Here is a 19555-nt window from a genome sequence, read left to right as displayed (position 1 = left end):
CCCATTATCACATTAGAAGTGCTGTCTTTGGAGAGAAAAGACAATTGTAAAATTCTGATGGAATTTAATACAATAGCATACTGACTGCCCTAAGAGGTGACAAAATCCATTAGAAATCCTAAAGCAGTTTTTAAGGCTATACTATGCTGAATGATTTAATAATATTACCTACTCAAACTGTGCCCAAGCACACTTACTTTTCATCAGGCAAAGAAATGAACTATTATCACAGCTCTGCCTTCCACAAACCATATCATAACCATCAGGTTAGGCAGAGACCAGTTTCAAAACTGCTCTCCCCTTCTAGCATCTTGTAGCTGAGAAACTAAAACAGATGGTTATAATGACAGATTCACTTAAGCAGTATGCATCTTTCTGCTTTTGAAGCTCTATTTATAAAATGCCTTCCAAAATACCAGCATCCATATTCACCCACTAGATTAAATCTCAAAAAAAATTTCCCAGAAGAAAAATCTTCAAACCACCACCTTAATTTCAGGCAATAGAATTCTACTCTAAACTAAAGTCTTTCCTGTTCAGTCACACTGACAAGTACTGAAGATGCTATGGCTTACATCTGCACACTAATCCAGCTGTTCATATGTATCATCACAAAGACCACTGCACAAACTCAGGCTACACTCAGATCTCAGAAGCCATGAGCCCTGAAAACATTTGGGAAACCTTTTGTGTAATTCTGCTGAAAATATGGATGAACTGATGCATTCTACACCTGGCAGCAAAACTGAAGGAATTAAGAGCAGCACAAATACCTGCTGGCAGGTATTTGTAAACCAGTGAGTATCTATGCTGACAGAAGCAATGCAATGAATCAAGATCATACAAGATCCTCAGTATTTCTGAACTTTATTCAGAAAAAGTAAAAAATTTCAGATGTTTAGCGAACTAGCAATGCAGCGCAGAAGAAGCTCAGAGAAGGAAACCAGAAGAAGTTTTAACAGAGCTATTTCCATTAAGAAAGTCACTTAGCAGAAACAAATTCAAACATTTGTACTCTTCTTCAAGTTGGTTTGTTTTGGTTTGGTTTTTTGTAGCCAGGAAGGATTCTGATGGTTTCAAGAAAAATCATGGATTGAAAGGATTGGAGGACAGTGACATTTTGTGAACATATGCAGAACAGTAAATGGGAAAATGGAAATGGAATGAGCCCTAGTCTGTGATGGAAAAAACAGGCCTAATTAGGACCTTTGATATCTAACCTTTGATACTTTTATTTTTCTTTCTACAAATACTACTTACCCTGAAAGCCAGGTTTAAAAACAATAAATGAACAGCACACAACTTTCTAACCAACACTCTTTGATATGCTGAAAAATCTTACATATGGAAAGTCACTTTTTTTTTCTCCTGTTATCTATTTGAGCAAGAGCAGATTTAGATCATCTTTGCTTGAGATCAAGAGGTCATTGGGCAAAAATCAAAACATACAAGCATGATTTTGAAAACAGACATTTTAAAAATCAACTATTAGAAGGAAAGGAGTTAAATGAAAAACATTTTGTAACACAAATGATTGTGGTCAGTTGCTGTCATCCCAATTAGTAAATACTTTATATGCAACTTCAGTTGAACAAAAGCTAGTTTTTAATCAAAGCACTTCTCCAGGACAGTTTGAAAATTTTTAAAAGCAGTCAATTTAACATAAGGACAAAAAAAACCCCCAAAAACAAAACCACCAAACAAACAAACCCAAAACAAAACCACCTGAAGATGACCCTTTACAGGCATACAGGAAATACACAGGAACACATCAAAACATACCTTTACATTTTCATGTATTGACTGAAGTTGTGCAGCTAAAGCTACAAATGTTTGATAGATTTTCTGCATAGCCATAGACAAATCTGTAAGATGCACATAAAATATTGGTAAGTAACAATCTCATTATCAGAAGAAAAGATTTAGTGTTTGTACCAAAGTAAGGAAATCACCTAAAACCCATACAGCACACAAAGCACAAACAATTTCATGAAATGAGATTTGAGCAAGAAATTGGGTGCCACAAATTATCCCAAGGATTTGGATAATTGATTTAAAATAATTAATAAATGTTAATTAATTAATTATAATTAATAACTTTCCGACAGGGCTTCCAACTTTATTTTGAAAGGTACCGTTTTCTCAGATTTATTTTTATATATATGGTAAAAAGCTTCCTATGACTCCATTATATAGAAAAAGTAACATTTAAACTAATTGTAACCTAATTACATAGGAACATTATTTACCTCACTGGCTTTTACCTAGATACATTAAATCAGATTTGCTTGCCTTTGTATATATTTTCCACTCTTTCTGACTTAAAACATACTTAAGTGTTCAGTTGATTTTGTCAGAAGTAGTAGAATGAAAGCTTTATTTACATTTTAAAGACATAATTAATAAGCATCACAGGATCTCTTAATCTGGCTCTACCAACGAGGATATCATAATCAGAGAAAGACCAACAGGGAGCTTCTTGCCTTTTATTTGGGATATTCTATTTCCCACAGAGATACAAAAGTATTTTCAGGGCACTGACCCAACACTAAGGCAAAACCTTAGCACCAAAGGGAAAATCTCAAGGATTTTGGCAGAATGAGGTATCTGCTCACAAAAAAATGCTGTTCTCATAGAAGCACTGAAACAATGTACCGAAGTGGAGGACATAAAAGTACTGAAGTTGTTCTTTCATTGTGAAAAGATCAGCTACTATGTTTCCTCTGAATGATACACATAGCCTGAACACAAATATATTTAGATATATGTACACTGAAATGCATATAGTAGCTATCAAGTTCTTGAAGATGTATAGATCTAGAAATGATTCTTGAACTGAAAATGTTTGCCTGTCCATAGAGGAATTTCACCCTTGAAAAACAGGAAAGCTGTAGAATCAATTCATGCCAGCCCACAGGGTTGTGGAAGCAGCAGTATCTAGGAAGACTGGTCACAAGTTTCAAATTGGTCTGGAGGCAATTTGCTGGTACTGACACTACAAGATATTGCAAAATTTTCAGGACATCGAGTCATGGAAATCTGCATGGCAAATGAAGTTTTTTTCTGTATGATAACAGCTACATATGCAATAGTGTTGACTAGATCACCAGGTACTGCTGACAATATGCTCAAACTGACACAACAGATTGAACCTTGCCTACACAAGCAAGGAACCTTTTGGTTATAGCAGAAACTGGTGAAAACCTCAGGAAAACCTGTGAAGGTGTCCTTCTCATTCTTGATGGAGAAGACGGTCACACAAAGATAGAGAACCCTCAAGATTCAGCAGATCTTTTACTATGGAAGCTAGATCTAGACAGTCCTCTTGCTTTTTGACATATAAAGTCCATATAAAATTTGTGCACCATTCTGTGTTGGCAAGATGTTCAAGTAGCACTTAGCACAAAAAGACAAGCACTTGAAAACATTACTTATTGCAGGACCTGTATCTAAAATGGTCCAGAATATAAAGCTGTCTATGACCACAGGAATGGTAAACAACTAGAAGACTACTGCCCAGAGGTCAGCATTATTTGACCAGAGAGATTTTCTCAAGATTGAATGATGTGGCAGCAAACAAAATACAATGTTCTCAGTTGTTCAGAATTGACAGCAAAACCAACAGGCTGCAAACTAAGGAAAAGTTCTCATTTTGATCTGGTGCTGACAGACCAGGCACCCACATTTGTCTGGCCAGAAGGCCAGTGCAAAATAGAAGGTGCCAGACATCAGCTAGATGGTGAAGGGAGATGCAGATGTAAAAACAAACCAGGCTTAAAAATCGCAACTCAGTAAATGGATCCATGTTAAATAGCTCAAGAACCCTTATGAATGGAACTTTTAATTCCAAATCTTTACCTTGAACAACTACAGAATTCATCTGAACAATAATTTGTTCAGTACATTAAATGAGAAAACCCAACAACGAAAGAGGGGAAAGTTTAATTACTAAGTTATAATGATAAGTTGCTAAATTCTTTGTGTACAAAAGATTAGAAGTGAAACATTTACCTTGTGGAGTTATGTGTGAATTATTTGCTTGAGTAGCAAGATGATTTTCCAGTTCTTCAATTTGTTGCCTGTACTGCTGCAGCTGTACTTCAAACTGTTCGACCAAGATTCTGAAGTAGCTAGATAGGTAATACAGTGAAATTGCATGATTAAACTTTACTAATTTGTCTGAAATTTTTTACCTGATCTCTGTTAGCCGCCAATTTTTGTTCAATTAATTGCAGTTAGGTTGTATGACATTGTTGATGTCACTCTACAATCGCAACAAGAGTGAAGGGTATTTTTCATGTTGAAGACACAAAGATAATTTAAGTGAAGAAATAAAACACCAATTCTATGAAGCATTCCGTACACATGTTACAAAAAGCAAGGGAAAAAAATCCTATTATGAAGTTCATAGAATCTTTAAACAGTTGGGTTGGACTAGATGACCTTGAAAGGTCCCTTCCAAATCCCCTGCCATAAGAAAGGACATCCTGACCTTGAATGCTTCCGGGGACAGGGCATCCAATATGTCACTGGGCAACTTTTTCCACTTTTACCACGCTCATCGAAAAAGTTTCTTCCTTGAGTCTGCCTGCTTCAGTTTAAAATCATTGTCCCCGTCATAATAGGCCCTACTAAAAATTCTGTCCCTGCTTTTTGTACAAGTGCATGTTAAGTACTGAAAGGCTCCAATAAGGTATCCTCAATTTTCCTCTTCTTCAAGTTGTATTATCGACTATTTTCTACGAGTAACAGTAACTTACTCTGCTGGGGCTGTATTTTCATGCTGAAGACCAGGAGGAGTTTTCTGTGTTCGCAATGCTATTTCCGCATTCTTTAGCTCCTAAATAAACACGAGAAAATTAATAAAATATAAGCTTCTGCACAAAGTGTTCAAAAATAAAAATGTTAGGACTCTACTCTTCACTCACATAAAGTATTTTCTTCATGTATTTAACACTGTGATAAAATTTGATCAGAATTTATCCAAAGAACTGACTATCAGAAAGTTGGAGAACTGCAAATACCAACAAAAGTTTGGGGACAGAACAAAAGACAGCACATACTGAAAGCACATTAAGTGCTCAGAAGTTGAGAAAATACTACAGTAAACTGTCAGAGACAATTTTTTTAATTTTACTTCAGAAATATTGTAATTATTGAGGGGTAAAGGGGGAAAAAAGCAATAGTCAAGTACAAGGAATAACACACCTAAAAGAGAAAAAATAGGAAAAAAAGGGTTATTTTGACTTTTTAAAAAAACATAAATCACGTTAGAAAAATGCCTCTCTATGGAAATTATAATGTTATACATTATAATTACAGTATACACTTCTGCTTAATACTTCCCAATAATTTTACCATTAAGAATTTCTCAGTGCCTGGTTCTGTGACTACACTCAACTGAATTATGTACAGAAATATAAAAATATCATTAACTAGCTTTTGTTTTCATAGAAAACTGTTGAAAAGGGGCAACTATAGAATACAGAAAAACATCAACTTTTTGACTTGAGAATAAATTATCACTTATTTACATGCTAGTTGAAACAAAGGTGGTAGAGAACTTGAAAAGCATCTGCATCAGAACTTGAGATCAAACTGTCTGCACAGTTCAGACACAGATTGGTGGACAGATATGTGACTTAAGTTCCCTAAATGAATAGTAGTGCTTATCAAGAAATTTTGGTCCCTAAAACATTATAGGGTAATCTGTTTTTTTTTTCCCTCCAAAGCCATCAGAAGAACGTGTCTTTGTATTTTTGCTGCTCCAGAGTCTATCATGTTGTTACAAATGTGTCTTCACTAGCAGCTGAATGTACTACTAAAATTGAACTAAAGCGCACACACATTCCTGTCTATCGCCTTCGCTATGTAGGACTGCTTTCCTGAATAGAAGTCATTTTACTGCTGTTGTACTTATCTAAAAATACTGACAGCACAAATTTCAGTTTCCCCCAGTAACTTCAAAGAGATCAGAAGTGATTCAATTTTTCATTCTGTTTACAGCTGTTTAGTGGGGACACATGTTAACTTGACTGATAAAAAAGGCTAGCTATTCTATATGAAATAATCAGCATAAAAACTCTACATAACAAAGGTTATATTCAATTATACCTGTGCAGTTTCAACTTTCAGCTTGTCAATATTAAGAATGTTTCTCTGTAGCCCACTGGCAACTACAGAGAGAAGCTGTTTCAAAGCTTTAATGTCTTCTTGAACTTTAAGCATCGCTTTAGAGGACATTCTACTAATTTCTTCCTGAACTTGTTTTTGTTCTTTCACAAATTTCCTGGGGAAGGTAAAAAAACAGGGGTGGGGAGGAAAGAAACATTAGATAATGAACCTGAAGTACCCATGTGTTTACCTCTTGTTCACATTATTTAAATAGCTATTAAATTTATTTTTCCAAAACCAAGTACTGAACAGTAAAATTACCATAGGGCATAGTACTAACTCCTAGCATGCTAATACTGTAAATAACCGAACCAAAACAAAAGCAATCCCCCTTCCCCAAATTCCTCAATTTTAAATAGCAAGTGTTTAAAAATGTTACATTGACCCCGACAAACTAAGATATACAGAACATTTTATATATACAGTAATACATGAGCATCTGTGTAAAAGCAATTGTCACTTTGAACTCACAAATACAAGGCATGCAGCCCAGTCTACAAACCATTTCCTTCCTGCCCAAGAGAAGACACTTATAATTCTCTATTCCATACAAGATCCAAGATGCACATGCAATACGGATATAAGGTTCAATGCTCACTATGCATGTGCAACAGGCTTAATACTCTGAGAAAAATGTAGGCTTCATGCAGCCTGCAGGAACATGTTCTTGTCACAGAGCATCAACAGTATACGATACTTTTGCTAAACAACCATCATAAATAAAAACCACTACTCACTGTAAATTTTCTACATCTTGACATATAACTGGAGGTAGATTTTCATCCTTCAGCGCTTTGCTATCTCTACGAGAGACAATGAATGTTTAGGTGGTCCTTCAATACTGCCAAACATTTTTACATGTCTAGTAAATATCACTGAACATTCAGGTGAGTGATTACAGAGTTTTGCACTCATTGCATGAATATTGCAACTAGGAGTGACTTGGATTAACAAACACAGATCCTATGCCAGGGTTCAAGCATGTGGTGTGAGAACTTTGCAAGTTTGCAGAAACCACATTTCGGATCAGATGATCGGTCTATGGCAGATGCCAGATATGCTGTAGGTATTGCATTTGAAGGAAGAATTGCTTAAAATCATGACCAAACATTACTAAATTACCTATATGGCAAATGTTGGTTATGCAGATATTTTTTCAATATCAAACCAGCAAAAAAGTGAAAATATTTGTTTAGTTTTTTCTATTACAACATGGAACATAAAGAAAATCTGACACTTACTCTGGCCTTGTTCCTGTTTTGTCACCTAGAAGATAAAAACTGTAGGTCATAAATAAAGCTTTGAAGAACAAACAAAAGAATCTTAATGAGATTTTAAGGAAGAACTAATGACTACAATCTACTTGATTTCTCATGATAAGTGGAACAGACTAGGCTAGCTGTAAGAAAATATGGGTTTTAATTTACAACCCCTTCAGAGGTAACTATATTTTCAGGAACAATGGCTCAACAATTGAAGTGCTAACTTCCTGTCACTCAGAGTAACAACCTCTTGTGTCACTACACAATTCACTACAAACACATCAACAACTACAGTTGCATAAGAAACCTGTTCTGCTTATGCAACCTCAACTCACTTTGACCTGAACCCACAAAACATTCAAGTGTTTAAATTCAGCAATGGCAGACTCCTCTCAGATATGAAGGAAATGAACACTTGCCCACTGAGCTTCGTCAAAGAATTCTGCTATTGCATTAATTCCAGAAGTGAGTGAGATTTTACAGAACTGAAAATACTACGGCTTACCTGCCACCTACACTATAAACTGCACATCTGTGGATCAAGATGCCAAATGCCTCTGAGTGACAGAACAGAGCTGAAAACAGCATCATGCATAACAGGGCACAACTATTTCTAGTTATGGCTGTGGCAGTAATTGCATTCCATCCCACAGCAGTCTGCTAGGAAGAGCACTCACTCAGCCCGAGAAAAGGGCTTCACCTTCTTCAGCTGAATCTAATTCACATCCTGTCAGAGCCACAAAGGCAGAAAGCAGCTACACAGCTAATGCTAGTACCACAGACATTTGAAGCCGCACAAGTCAGTGCTCCTGCCAGCAGAAAGTATTACTTTTAGAAGCAACATCTATTTAAACTGTTGGTGGACCGTCACCCAGGACTTTAGACTGATTGCACTCACAAAAATTCCCTATGGCTTCTACTAACGGGAAAAAAAATATCTACACAAAATTAGAGGGGAAAAAAACATGATGGACATACACCAGAATTTAAGACTTCATCTAAATGATAATCTAAAAAATAGGCAGAAAGCTATGCACACTTTACTTTTGTACTCCAGACACTTCTTTCTATTGAAGTTGTTGCTGTATGTCACAATACTTACAAGACAAAAATTTGACATCAGATTTTGCTACTTTCTAGGCAAGTAAGTGCTTCAGATTTTACTTTTTTTAACATTCTCTTAGCAATACAAGAAGAAAATATGAATTAGAATAGGTTTTTATTCCCTGCAGCCATATTTTAAAGAAATACTAGATGATCAGAAGCAAAAACTTTTATTACCAGTTCTAAAAGAGAGAACACAGGCTAGTGCTGGGATTGCTAGGGCACTTTTCTTTCATAGCCATATCACCCCCTTCCTTTCCTTCACGAGCAAAGGGCAAATAAAACCCTCAAAACCATGGTGCCACCACTCTCAAATCTTAATGCAGTTCCTCATATAGTAGTACAAACTGAAATGACAGAACTAAGTAGCAGCACACAGGTAGGGATATTCATAAAGGCTGCTTAAGCTAGCACTAGCCTTTAAGGGAAACCCTTCTGAATTAAAATCTCAAAAAAAGTCTCCTTTGACATTTCCCACTGCTTAGCTAAGGGATCTCTGCTCATCCTGACAGCAACAGTCCAACTCAGCAGTTCCACTATACAACATACAGGGGAATGTAGGTTACTCATTTAAGTTTCCATCCTAACAGGTGAACTAAACAACACTATTATCAAAGTAGATTTTCACTCTCTGGCTCTCTGGTCCTTATTTTATGATATTTGTATGCTATGGAAGTATTGTGATATCCAAATATTATAGTAATGGAAATCCCCTAAGTGTCAGGGCCTTTTCATTACCCCAAGTTTCAGTAATAAATTCTAAAAACAATCAACATCATCCAGAGTATTCCAGTTTTGACAGTCAATATGTCCTCTCTTTTACAAGTAAAAACACTCTCTCCATGAATTATGCTACTCTCTAAGCTGGTTTCATGGAGCTTATGTATTTTCTTCTCATTTAACTGTTGGCATACCTAATTCAAAATTTCAGTCCTGAATGAAATAAAGAGATTAAATCAACAGATTCCCCAGTAGAAGCAAGGCAAATTAACAAGAGTCCATATGTCAATGCTCAACATTCCCTTACTTAAGTACTTTAAAGCTATCACAGAAGTAAAGATTTTATAACTGCTTTTAACAACCTGACAGAACATCTCATATATAACTACACACTACCAGAAACAGTTTGGAAGAGTAACATCTAAAATTAGGACACTTTAGTTGTGCAGGCTTTCAAAAGAAAAAAACAAGTTTAAGATCTGTTACAGCTGGACAACAGCAATTTCAACCCAGTGCTCTTCATACTTGTAACACACTACTTAAACATAGCTCTGCTCCTCCCTCTAGTGACAATCTGACACAGAGCAGAAACCTGTGATGGGATCTCTGCAAGCAGCTCTGAGTCTTCACTCCCAAGAAGCTCAAGGATTTACATCCTGGTTCTCAAGCTTATATATATTTTAAATTAATAATTAGTATTACATTGCATTTGCAAACACAATCTTGTTCTTCTGTACAAACACAATATCTAAGAATGAAATCAACTGAAATGCCTTTGAAAGAGCGAAGTTAAAGTTGTCAACTTTAATCCCACATTCCTAACCCAATAAAAGTCTTTGCTGCAGTGTTCTGATAATCATCTCAATTTAAAAAATGTTTTAAAACAAACTTACTCTTTTTGTCTGAAGAACTGCTAAAATCAATGCCACCAAGCCCTTCACTGGCAGTAGTTGAAGGAGCTGCAGTTGTCCCCAGAGACAAACCCAAAGCATTCTGCCCAAGTCCTACAAAAAATCCAAACAGTATTTTCACCTTTTGCAGTGTTATCAAGACTACAACAACAGCACAAATTCTTCCTCTAGAGCTAAAAAAGGAAGCAATGAAATGACAGTGAAGTCTCTGACAACAACACTGACAGTGAAATATTTTATTCAGACCAACACACATCAAAAATAAAGAGCTTTCCATTTCTCCATAGATAGTCATGTATCATTGTTCTCTCCCCATATGTCATCAACTTCCTCGAGCCAATTATGGGAATGACAAAGATTCCCTTATATTTTCACTTTTGAAAAAGTGTTCAGTAAAAATTAATTTAAGAAAGGAGACAATTTTTTCAGTTTCATTTTTATTGTCTATGGATAGCAACACTGTTCTTAACACTGTTAAAAACTACACTCCCACAGTGTTAACACTTTGTATAAATGAAATCTTACATTGTACAATCACACAGTAAATGTCATTGTTTCGAGACAGGAGAAAAAACTAAAATAACTTTCACCTGTTGCTGCTGTGCTTGTATTCTGGAAGAGTGAACCTCCTAAGCCTGCTAAGGCTCCTCCTAAGGAAAGGCCTGTGGAAGCAGTTGTAGTTGGAGCAGTTGTGCCACCCAAATTTAATGTAAAGCCAGTAGTTCCTGTAGAGAAAAGAAACCAGATTAATGCAGACACTGCCTTCAAATACATCCATAGACAATCTAAAATAACTGAAAGGTCTGAACAGCAACAGCATCTTTATCATAATTGGATAATAAATGTTTTTATTTCCTGCAGAGTTTTCACACAAAGCCATAGCCTTTTGAATTACATGTTATTTTGCTTTGCAACATCATAACCCTAATTAGTCCATATTTACCTGCAACTATACAAAAATTGTGGCAGTCGCCCAGACCATTACAGATTCTAGAACCTAGGACAGAATTTATTTTACAGCATAACTGAACTAGTAAATGACAGTGATTTTTATATTAAAATGCTGAAATTTCATTGTTTTAACATTAAAATATTTACACAAGACACATGCTACAATAACATTTCCATGGTGGTTTGAGCTGCCTTCTGGAATACCAATTAAAAATTATTAGTAATAAACGGAAGAACTGAGTAGAGAAAGACCACAGGCATAAAGGGACAGTGAACAGAGGACACTGAGCTTGGAGAGGTGAGCTCAAATGCAGACTTCGAAAGTTAAGAAAAATAAGAGTCTCAATCATGCATGGTGCAGTTCAGCTGAGTTAAATATGATGACAGGAATGATAATATGAGAAGTAATTTAAAATGTTTAAAAACATTATTTCCAATGCTAGTTAACCATTTCAGGCCATTCCCAACAGGTAGGCATTTCCCAAATTTGCAGCTGCATAAGAAGGAAGCTTTCAATCTTTAGTGAGGTTAACAATAAGAAAAATAATTGTAAATGACAAATCAGCTCTTGCTACACCTCTAATGACTTGGATTATATGCTGTCTATAGCACTAGGTTCTCTGACCATAATTCTGTCTGTATTAGGGTACCCAAATTTAGAACTCGAGAAGTCAAATGAACCCCTTTATTCATGGGCCACAAGATTACATAAATGATAGAAAAACAGATGTGGAACTGTTATACAATAAAGTTTTATTGTTAACAAGCAAACAAAAAATAGCCCCATACCCCTAAACATTTTCTTACCTGCTGCAGGAGTTGATGTGAGAGCAGATGATAATGACAGGCCACCCGCTGAGGTAGAAGTAACAGGTAAAGCAAATGGTGTGGCTGAACCTGCAGGTTTGCTGAAACCTAAACTAAAGCCTGTGGTAGCTGCTGATGTGGTGGCAGGTGTGCCTAGAAGAAATCCAAAACCAGTTATCACTCTTGAAACATTCTGTTTGAGAATGAAAGCTAAACTCACCACCTCTTCTGCATCTCACTTAACCAGCCTGAGTGAGGCAGCACAACAGATCACTTGCATCAAGTAAAATATTCCCACAGAACTTTCTAATGAATTTCAGTGGTTTGCACAGGCATTTTTTGCTCCAGAAATCCTAGGGATCCAGTGGGCTTTAATTCTGGACTGGCAATTATACCTACTAGAATCCTAAAACTGTATTAAAAAAAACCTACTTCCACCAAAAGCATCTAGTAGATGACACAAACATTGGAAAATGGAGCTATAAACAATACTGCTCATAACACAGACTACAAATTCCCAATTAGACAGGCACACCAAAATGAATGCAAATGTTACTCCCTCAAAGCTTTTAAACATTTTTGAAGCAAAACAATTTCTAGTTCCTGCTGTTTTCATAGTAAGAACACATTTCACGTTCTAGAATCCCTATTACAAAGTAAAGGGGTGTGCACGTACATACTCAAACCACAACAGCAAACACATACTTTGTATTCTCAGTAACTGCTGTTTTGGATGACATATTTTCATCCAGCTAGTGAAAAGAATTAATGTTCATCTGCATAGTACTGATTTCCACATGACTATGTATCACACAGCCTCTCCTGGGTTAGCTGCTGCTTCTCCCTTCTGCCCTTTTGATTTCCTTCTTTATTCAACACTATTTTTACCTATTTATTCATAGTATGGCTTCCTAAGTTCTTTGACTGCATGGTGTCTTGTAGCACCTCCAACCTTAACATTAGTGATAACCAAACTCAGTTACTCCTCAGACCTCAGCTGCTGTTTAAAAAGAAAACAAAATCAAAACCAAGCTAACAGCAACCCATATACTCCTGTGCTTCTAATGACAACTACAAAATACTCACCACAGATGGATCAGAGAAACAAAAAATATTCTCAAAGTCTGTTCCCAGTTCTATCATCTTTATTTTTCTTAAAGAGATAATTACCAAACAAACATGTTCACACAGGATTCACTAGACCAAGAGATTCTGTATGAATAATTCTTTGGTAACAGATCTCCCTTTCCCTCTGCTGAAGGATGAAACTAATTAGGGGAACATAAATACAAAGTCCAACTTCTGACTGCCATTGTTGTACAAGAACTGAATCATTTAACAAGTAAGAGTGCCCAGAACTTCAGGGCTCCATTCTGATTTACAGCCTTAACATTTGGGTTGCAAAGCCAACAGCAATTAGTTATGGGGGAATAAAGCTCACATTTGATCACTAGCTCCATACATTACAAGAAAGATTTAACTCTTGGAGATTTTTGTCTATGTAATATTAAAATCCAAATTAGGTCCTTACCTAATGTCAGTCCTGTAGCAATAGTTGTTGCTGTTCCTGCTTTAAGAATAAGAACAAATGAACAGGGTAAGAACAGAAATAGAAGGCCACAGAGAAGCTGTGACAGTAAAAAACATGAAACAAAATCCTGAACTAATGCAACATTATGAGACAGCTATTACACAAGTTCTTTTTCTGTAGTGCATTGAAAAATAATATACTAACACAGAAAACATTATGGGTAAACACCAGCAGCAGAAATTAAAGCGCAACTGATTTCAAAAAACGTAACTTGTCTTTGTAAGATGCTGCTAACAGTGAAGCTGATGTTAACACAGCAGTATATTATCTGAAATTTCAAAATTCTAGAAATTGTACCATGTATTTTTTTAGCCACATGGTAGTACATAACATCAGCATGCATACCAGCAGATTTACAGTACAATGAAAAGGATTTCAGAGTCTAAAGTCCTTGTAAAATCCTGTCTTGGTTTAGGGTTTCTGGCCCACTTTAAAGAGACTATTCTGGACGCAGTGTTAGGCCACTTCATATTTTAAAAACCATTTGATTAGATTATCAAAAGAATCACTGAAATAAAATTACCCCAATGTAGCCAACCACAGTAATACAAGCTTTCAGTCTATTGCTGATTTTATTTTTAGTAGATTGGTCCTTAGAACTTTCCCCATCTATTCATATAAGCATACAAGAAGAAAAAGACCATTTTATCTAGCAATACTGCAGCAAAGTAAAATTTATTTTTATGTTTGCTTGACAGCTGAAAAAAACCCACCCTGTCAGGAAAGCTTTATAATTTTGTACTCCATTACTGCTATTACGAAGCTCTATGTTCACAGGCTGAATTAGAGACCTAAGAAAATATTCAATTTCTTCAGGTATATTGCATTAAATATCCCCAAACAACAAACTCAGAAATGTTCACTACTGTAGAATTACAAGTATTGCATTACAAATGCAAACAATCTCACCAAGTTTTAAACTACTTTTAAAATCTAAATATACCTCAATCTTAAGTCAATTCTGAGCATCCTGGATGAAAAGTTAAGATTTTTAAAATACACCAGGATTCAAACTACAAAACAATTTACACATGGCCCAGGAAGTTTTCTGGTAATTGCAGTCGTCTTTCTGCTGCACTGGTACCACTTAATTCTTAATGAATGATCTTTCAAACTACTCAAAGAAGCAGCTTTATAAAATTGTAATATTATTCTAATATAAAATGGTAGGTAATATTCTAAGCTACAGAACGACTGTAAAAGAGTAAACATTTTAGTATGACCCAGTTTGAGTAAATATCATTTATATCTTCACTGCTGAATCCAAAACTTGCAGTACAAGAATTCTTCTCTACCTGTACTGGTGCTTCCTAGTGTAAAGCCAGTGGTTGATTTTGATCCAAAAAGTCCACTCCCAAAACCCAATGAAGGAGCCGATGTAGTTGCCGTAGCAGTGGAAGAGCCCAGAGTTCCAAAATTAAGTCCTCCTGTTGAGCTATTACAAAATAAGACTATTAGCAGCAACTCTATTTCAAAATGAAAATGCTCCCCCCCCTTACATCAATTTCTTTCAGATGCCATCATTCACTTTTCCACAAACATCATTCATCACAAACGACCCAGCTGGGCAAGACAGAGTCCAAGCTCACTGCTACTGAACAGAAAGAAGGAGCCCATTCCCCCTTTCTTTCCACAGCTCTGTAACTCCCATTGCTCCCCTGGCAGTAACCCCAGCATTTGTTCAGCCAGTGCTGAGCTGATGGATCTTACTAGACCACTTAGAAATTTAAACTTTTCTCTGCCAGATATCTCATTCATTCTGCCTAATTGTTCTCTCCATGCTACTGAAAGGAGAGAACAAATGCTAGAGGAAGCACAGAGTTGATAACAAATCTGTATGATCTTTTCAAAGCAGGTTACATGTCCAGTTAGTTCTCTGACCAGAAACTTCAGTGTTGCTTTCTTTCATTCTTAAGTGATAAGCAGAGACACAGAATCATTCACATCAACACCACAGCTTCACCCTATCTTACTATCAAAACACACTGAAGCATGAATTAATTTTCTAGCCAAAATGCTATCCTTTTGCACAGATTCCAACCACATGCCCACTGTATTTTTTCAGACTGTCTACCTGTCAGAAAGTCATAGAAAATCAACTTCCAGATCTACTTTTACAAATGAAGGGGAAAAGAGCAGAGATAACCAGATCAGTCATCACTAGGAAAATGAAGGCATTAATACTTCTTTTGTGTGACTACACATTTTAAACTTCATGCCAAACAGAAAACAAGCTTTACAATTAGCTTGTTTAGCTGAACACAGGAGAATAATCACGGTTATCTCCAGCCAATGAAATTACAGCTACTAGCACCCAAATGAGGCTGTAGTTTTAAAAATTTTCTTCTTATTTGATGAAAGATCAGATGAATAATTTGATCCTGGTCTCATTTGTGAACCTTTTTAGAAACCAGGTTCAGTTTTCACAAACATTTTGCTTAAGTACAACAGCAACACTGAAATAAAATGCAATTTAGACTTCACCAAGGACTTTTATCTTTTAGATGTTCAGTATTCTCTCATTTCTCCCTTATCTCCTCTCTCTTTGTGTATGAGGGCAGCTGCTAAAATAACAAGTCAAAACACAAAAGTAAATCCAAAAGATACAATTAGCTCTTGAATTAGAACTTTTCAAGCTTTCAATAAAACTGCTCATGGCAAGCCCAGTTGTCTGCAAGTTCAGAACTAGGTGTGAGTTGTTTTTTAGGCAGCAATTTAGGAAGCAGAGTGGCCAAGAAGTTTAGAAGGACAAAGATGCACAATCTGTCGCACAGGATCCACAGCCTTTCAGCTGTCTTTACTCCCAAACTTTCAACATACCAAACTGCAGCACTATGACCTAACTACTTGGAAACTTAAACATAAAACACAGCGCTTCTCTCACTAGTCAAGAGCTTAGGTGTCTCATCTTTCCAGTAGATGACTCTTCTGTGAGAGGTTTTTGTGTTACAGCATTCCCATAGAAGAAAGCTAAGGTACAAGCTGTGATATTCGGCACTACAGGAGGACAAAAAAAAACCCAACCCAAACCAACACAAATAAAATGAAGTGGCCTTTTTTTCAAGGTAGAAAGAATCCAAAATGTAGGAACAAAGTAACCGCAGCACTCTCACCAGCAGGAGAAAGCATGGGTGGAAGAACACGAGGGAAGGTCAGGTCAGTGAAGTCAGGTCTGAACTCTAATTCTAGAACTAGAATGAAGCACTGCCCCTGGCTGAAGAACACAATAAGCAAAGAACAACTAAAAAGGAGTGCAAGTACCTGAAAGGCTGCTGGTGCAAAGAACGAATTAGATGGGCTTACATGTCACAGAGGCTTTCAGCCACCAGAATATACTCCTTGGTCATGTGACATTTATGCTTAGACCAGACAATGAAATTCATTTTCTCCCAACACCTGGAAATATCATTTTAGACCCAGCTCGGAAGAACAGTTTCTTCTTACAGTCTTAAGCACATTCTCAAGCAAATTATCTCAGAAGGATGCTCAAGAACCAGTAAGAAGGCCCCTTCCTCTATGGGATTCTTTGACCAACAGCCCTGAAGACTGGTCCTGCTTGTAAAAAATAAATAAATGAATAAAAATACAGAGCACCATACTGTTATTACTTAGCACGTATTAAACTTTTTTTAAGTGATAAAAAAAAGCCAGCTGGAACATAAACAAAGCCCACCAAACAAAAACATTTAAGTTCAATACACAGTTTTTAAAAGTGCAGATCAACAAGACAAAAGAGTTTCTCTTTTTTCAGTACATTTAGAAGAATGGTTTTGAATTAACAAACAGTATTTTAACTTGCTCAGTTGAATCATAGGAAACCTACATTAAGAAGGCATAAAGCAAAAGAGGAAAAACTCTTTATCAAATCTACATAAGCTTTACTGTAGAAGTTAAAAAACCAAGCAAACAAAAAACCAAAAAAAAACCCAGAAAACCACCACGAGATAACTCAAAACCCCCAAACAACCCCCTTCCTCCAAAACCAAGCAGAAATAACACAACAAAGTCATCAATCTGTCACAACCACAACACTTACATTATTACAACAAACTCAGAAATCTTATTCCCCTCTCCTATGGGCTCCCAAAGAAGCAATACTGCCATTTAACCCAAGAATTAAATGGATGTCTTTCAGATCCAGATGTTCTGTTCTCTCCATCTCACAGTGCTATTTCCTGACAGTTCTAACAGGTATTTCCAAATGTTACACCTTTACACACAGGGATCAATTCTAAATACATTTGGGAAAGTCTCTGACACAACAACCTTGATCTTCAACAGAGGTACAACAGCAAGCAGGTCAGAATAAAGACCCTCTGCCAGTCCAGTTGTGTGCAAAGAAACAGAAAATGGGGAAAAAAAACCCCAAACCACTAACAAGAAAGACTTACCTATTATTCTGAGAAACCTAAACCATAACGCTTGGAGTACAGAGCCCGCCGTACATCACATGCACAAAGTTCTCCTTTTACTCCAAGATACTATACACCGAATAGAAGGTTATTTTTGTTAGAAAGTATTAGCTCGAACCTAACTTCTCAAACACATACAGAACATCTTTTGGACGCCGAACATGTGGGCCCTGGCATCAACCGTGCTCCACGCCGCGGACACAAACGCGGACTGACTTCTGAGAGAAACCTGGATGCACATCTGATTCACATCCTGCGTTCAGAGCGCCAGGCTGAACCGTAGAGGGACGCATCCAAAGCCAAAGCAAAGAACAATAAGAACAGCAACTCCCTTAATTATAAGCTGCTGAACAGATCTCTCTCTACAGGCGCAGAAGACAAGGCGAGGGAGGCCGGGGCAGACACGGCGCACCAAGGGCCCTGCGGCCGGGACTGCCGGAGCCCCGGGCCCGGGGCAATGCCTCGCTCACTCACACACGCACGGGCGGCCCCCGCCCCCCGGGGCCCGTGTTCAGGCTGGGCCCGGGCCCACGCGGCAGCCCCAGGCCGCAGGAGGCTGCAGGCACGGCCGAGCCGAGAGGAGCGGGGAGCCGCGTTACCTCGGCGTGGCGGTCCCGAAGGAAAAACCCCCGACTGCTGCTCCTCCTCCTCCTGCCCCGGCGGCCGCCGTGGAGCCCAGGGTGCCCGCGCCGAAGGAGAAGCCCGTAGACATGGCGGCGGCGGCGGCGGGAGCGGCGGGAAGAGCCGGAGAGCGGGGCCGGGAGCCGGCGGCGAGGGCCGGGTCGCTGGGTGAGCGGGTCGGTGCTGCGGTCGCGGCCCCTCAGCCCCGCATGGCTCCCGCCGCCACCTGCGCAGCGAGCGGCGGCACCGAGCGCGCGGACGGACGCCGGCCACGCTGCCCTCCGCGCGCCCGCCGCGGTGCACCACGGGACGGTCCAGCGGCCCTTAAAGGGACAGCGACGGGCGGGAGCCGCGCTGGGAAAGAGCGCCGGGGCCGCCGCGTCCGCCTGCGCCCCGGCACCACCAGGGCGGCTGGACCGTGGCACAGATTGACATATAACAGGTTCCATCTCAACGGCAGGAAACACTGCGGGAGTGACCGAGCACTCACCAGGTTGCCCAAATAAGTGGTCGTGGGGTATCTAATGATTTTTAAAGGCTGCCTGGACGTGGTATTGGGCAAGCGGCTCCCAGTGGCCCTCAAGCACGTGGAGGCTACCAAGCATCTCCAGGGACAATAGAAAGAACCATCTTCAGGAATATCCCCATGGGCGAGACTCACGGACTGAAGCAGGGGCCTGCGTGACCAGGGAATGGCTGGCTTCCCACACATCTACTGTCACCCCATTGTTAGGAAAATTAATCCAAAATGCCAGTGGTTTATGTCAAAAAAGGAGACAGAGGAGTCCTGTAATTTTATTAGAATAAAGGGAAAGGCTGTGGGGCATTTCCCATGGGGGTCTCTAAAATTGTTAGGGAACACAGCCCCCTTTTATGCCAAGTTCCCAATCACCCACTTCTTTTTCCCAACTGGCTGAGATACTCAGAAGGAACAGACTTCCCAAGACACTTACTGTGAAAAACACCAATCACTTGTTTTTTTTAATTTTAAAAGTTTAATGA

General features: G+C 38.3%; 1 protein-coding gene across 2 annotated transcripts in view; it reads right to left on the bottom strand.

Moving 5' to 3' along the window:
• Positions 1-18708, bottom strand: part of NUP58 (nucleoporin 58) — a 35958-nt gene extending 17250 nt beyond the window's left edge. The window contains exons 1-12 of one of the 2 annotated variants that reach the window (XM_059466802.1): positions 18532-18708; positions 14816-14955; positions 13461-13499; positions 11930-12082; positions 10762-10896; positions 10154-10264; positions 7416-7440; positions 6912-6977; positions 6115-6289; positions 4761-4840; positions 4012-4130; positions 1783-1865 (exon numbers count right to left, since the gene is read on the bottom strand). In XM_059466802.1, the coding sequence (XP_059322785.1) occupies positions 1783-1865; positions 4012-4130; positions 4761-4840; positions 6115-6289; positions 6912-6977; positions 7416-7440; positions 10154-10264; positions 10762-10896; positions 11930-12082; positions 13461-13499; positions 14816-14955; positions 18532-18644 (1239 nt within the window). In that variant the 5' untranslated portion in view covers positions 18645-18708. The remainder of the gene's footprint in view (positions 1-1782; positions 1866-4011; positions 4131-4760; positions 4841-6114; positions 6290-6911; positions 6978-7415; positions 7441-10153; positions 10265-10761; positions 10897-11929; positions 12083-13460; positions 13500-14815; positions 14956-18531) is intronic. The other variant, XM_059466803.1, reaches the window with a different exon arrangement.
• Positions 18709-19555: the final 847 nt, after the last annotated feature.

The sequence above is a fragment of the Ammospiza nelsoni genome, chromosome 2 (assembly GCF_027579445.1).
Source record: "Ammospiza nelsoni isolate bAmmNel1 chromosome 2, bAmmNel1.pri, whole genome shotgun sequence".
NCBI lineage: Eukaryota > Metazoa > Chordata > Aves > Passeriformes > Passerellidae > Ammospiza > Ammospiza nelsoni.
The sequence above is the reverse complement of the archived record's forward strand: the minus strand, read 5'-3'. Positions and strand labels throughout refer to the sequence as shown.